We start from the raw sequence: 3717 nt of genomic DNA, 5'->3' as shown, positions 1-3717 counted from the left end.
ATGCCATGCGCATCCCCTGATTGAAACTCCGCCCGGTAGGCTCCCCCTTCCACACGGTAATCCTAGGAGAGCAGGCATACCCGCTCGGGCAGATCGATCTTCCGGTCACGTTCGACAGCCGAGCCAACTTCCGCTCGGAGGTCCTCACCTTCGAGGTGGTGGACTTTCTAGGGTCCTACCACACCATCTTAGGGCGGCCATGCTACGCGAGATTCATGGCAATCCCCGACTACACCTACCTCAAGCTGAAGATGCTGGAACCAAACGGCGTCATCACTGTGAGCATCGTGTTCTTGCACGCCTTTACGTGCGACCACGAACACTACGAGCTTGCCACTGCGGTCGTCAACTCGTTCGAACTCCCACGACTCGAGGAGTCATCGGCTCTGGCAGCCCTAGACTATAACCAACCAACTTCCTCGTCGGCCTTCCGCCTGCTTGAAGAAACCAAGACGGTGGGAATCGACCCCACCAACCCAACCAAGACAGTTTGGATCGGGACCCAGCTCCCAGCCAAATAGGAAGGTGAGCTCGTTGACTTTTTGCACGATAATCACGATGTCTTCGCATGGCAGCCGTCTAACATGCCGGGTGTCAGGGACCTAATATCGGGGTACCCCAAGAGGTGGAACCAATAACCATCGAGCGTTAAAAACTTCTGGACGGATAAGGGTGCCGCTACGTTCCTTGCTTGAATGATAGGAGTTTGGTTCCGCCTCGCCCAATGCCTTTGGGACAACTCCGCCTCGCCCAAGGGCTAAGGGCTAGTCTCCGTCTCGCTCGACACCTTTGGGCTGGCCTCACCTCACCCGAGGGCTAAGGGCTAGTCTCTGTCTCGCCCGACGCCTTTGGGCCGGCCTCGCCTCACCTGAGGGCTAAGGGCTAGTCTCTGCCTCGCTCAATGCCTTTGGGATAGCTCAGCCTCACCTGAGGGCTAAGGGCTAGTCTCCGTCTTGCCCAATGCCTTTGGGACAGCTCCGCCTCGCCCGAGGGCAAAAGGCTAGTCTCCCCTCGCCCGACCCCCGAGGGGCGGGCTCGGTCTCACCTAAGGGATAAGGACTGGCCTTTGCCTCACCCGACGACCGAGGATGAACCTCGCCCTGCTCGATGTCTAAAGACTGGTTTCGTCTTACCTGACAACTTCTCCTCATTCCCTCATGGTGATGGGTATAGGGCAAGATGAGACGTTCGGGTCAACCATGGCTTCAAAGACCATACCCTGCACCCTGGCAGGAAAGGTACTGCTAGGGAATGATGGGACAGGTGCTTTAGACCCTTCCGGGCACCGCAGAGCCTGAAAAGTATTGCAAGTACGTGCTCCTCACCCTATAGAGTTGTAGGCGCTGCCTTCAACTCTGGGACATGGAACCCGATGAAGATATACGACAACCACTACGCTCCAGAAAAGGATTTATGATCTCCACGAAGGACAGATATACTATCACCACGTTGTGGACCTAAGGGAGCGGCGCCCGCTTCTCGACCCCTTGGGTCCACCAAATCGAAAGACCTTGCCCACGGCGCTACTCCGGACCCCAACCCCGTGTCCCTCCGATAGAGACTCATAGGAACTAGAAGGCGTGCGGAGCAAGGCTGGGCGAGGCTCATAAGTCAAAACCATTGTACCACAGCCCATACCCTACGTAGGGCAGCATTCTGTAACCATCCTACCATTCTATAGAGGTATCAATAGTATTATAGACGCTTATCATCCTTTCGCGCCCATGAGAATGGGTAACCAGGTTGGGTAGACGTGAACCACAAGGCTAGGTAGAGTACGCCTCCTAGCCCTCACGCTTGTAAAGCCATCCCCTTCATCTATAAAAGGGGATGCGCTTCCTCCAACATAGGGACCGACTTTTGATGGCACAACACACAACACACACAGTCAAGCTGCTACCAAGCTCTTGGCCCCCTTTTGACCCTTCCATCAGAGACTTGGGACCAGTCCCTCTCTCGATCGTATGTACCCCCTACTACAAACTGTTTTCGATGTCAATAACACGAGCAGCAACAAACTGGACGTAGGGACATTCAGCCCAAACTAGTATAAATCTTGTGTCATTTAGCGCACCATCCGAGTCTAACGCGCATTACTATAAATCTACTTGCTGGTGCTTCTACGAAACACCGACAGTTGGTGCACCAGGTAGGGGCCTTTGCGCGTTCCAAATCAGGCCTCGGACGGCCACCAACGCAATCAGCTGGGTCCTGGGCGCACATGTGTATTTCGGCGACCTAGATTTCATTGTCACACTAGGAGGAGAGCTGGCGCTGACCCACACAGCCGCACAGTCTCTCCCTTCCATCAACCTCAGACGTCTGAGGCTTGAGGGATAGCCGGGCGACTCCCTTGGACCCTAGTTATCTAGGGAGGCCCCGTGCAGCATCACCCTATTTCTAGAAGGCCCCGTACGGAGCGCCCCGATAGCATTTCCGTTCGGTCTCCGCAACGCCGCGGCGACCGCTGGCCACCTTCTGGCACTACGCATGGTTCAGCCACCCATGGACAGCGAGTTCATGGGGACAATTGAACCTAATACGGAGACTGTCCATAGGCTCCTCACGGAGGAGCCAGGATTGTTCTCTAGCTTAGACTCTAGCAGGGGGAGCCATCACCCTTCCCGAGAGTGCTTCATGGCGCGGACCCCCGAGGGGCACATCGAGGATGTCTCCGAGGAAGAGGCCACCCCAATAAATGACCCTGACAGTGGATCCAGGGGGAGGCAACAGCCCCATCTCGTTTGGGGATGGAGCAGCTGAGAGCCTGCAAGCTGGAGATCGATGAGGCCAGACAAGGGCCCGTCCAGGAGTATGCGGACATCAATCGCGAGATTGAACGCCGCGAAGGCGGTGGGCGCACACGCGCCACGGCCCGCACCGTACATTAGAGGATCCTCACCGACTATGGGGGCCTTCCTCACTTCACTCGGGCAAGCCAAAACATTGCCATAGCGACAGCCTTGCTGCACGGCCTTCCAAAGGCCGCGACGTCCGAGGATCGCCACACCCATCGAGAAATTCGCACGTTGCTCGAGCGTGCGGTGGCGTAGCAGGTGGAAAGCTCGTTGTCTCAACAACGTGAACCCGACACTAGCTAGCGCATGCCCTCAGTGCACCCCACCAAGGACGCGTCCGTTCACCAAACACCGCCAGGTGGCAAGCAGCGCTCCACCGTCCCGGTGCATCAACGCCTCACCCATGACCGCAATGTATGCAGCACCATCGATGCTCACAAACACGCCCACGGTGATGATGGAGAGGCAGCACACCGTAGCTACCATCCCCGACGTGGCGGACGCTACGACAGCAACGAGGACCGAAGCCCGAGCCCCGGCCTACCAGGCCCTTAGGCCTTCGGCCGACACATCCTCAACGCTGTGTTCCCACTAAGGTATCGACCGCCTACCAACATCCCTAAATATTCTGGGGAAACAAACCCCGGGCTTTGGCTCAAAGACTATCGGCTTGCATGTCAGGCTGGTGGTGCAAGTGATGACGATTTCATTATTCGCAATCTCCCACTATTCTTGGCCAATTCGGCACGAGCATGGTTGGAGCACCTACTGTCCAACGCCATTCAAAGTTGGGCGGATCTGACAGAGATCTTTGTGGGGAACTTCTAGGGCACGTACAAACGCCCTAGAAACCCATGGGACCTCAAGAACTGCCGCCAGAAGGTTGATGAAACCCTCCGCGGGTACATCCGGCGCTTCT

General features: G+C 56.6%; 1 protein-coding gene across 1 annotated transcript; it reads left to right on the top strand.

Moving 5' to 3' along the window:
- The first annotated feature begins 215 nt into the window (after positions 1-215).
- On the top strand, positions 216-521 carry LOC136461047 (uncharacterized). The gene has a single exon (XM_066460518.1). It carries the CDS (start codon positions 216-218, stop codon positions 519-521), a length of 306 nt encoding a protein of 101 aa, XP_066316615.1.
- Positions 522-3717: the final 3196 nt, after the last annotated feature.

This window comes from Miscanthus floridulus, chromosome 6, assembly GCF_019320115.1.
Source record: "Miscanthus floridulus cultivar M001 chromosome 6, ASM1932011v1, whole genome shotgun sequence".
Taxonomy (NCBI): domain Eukaryota; kingdom Viridiplantae; phylum Streptophyta; class Magnoliopsida; order Poales; family Poaceae; genus Miscanthus; species Miscanthus floridulus.
This window is presented reverse-complemented; position numbering and strand designations above follow the sequence as displayed.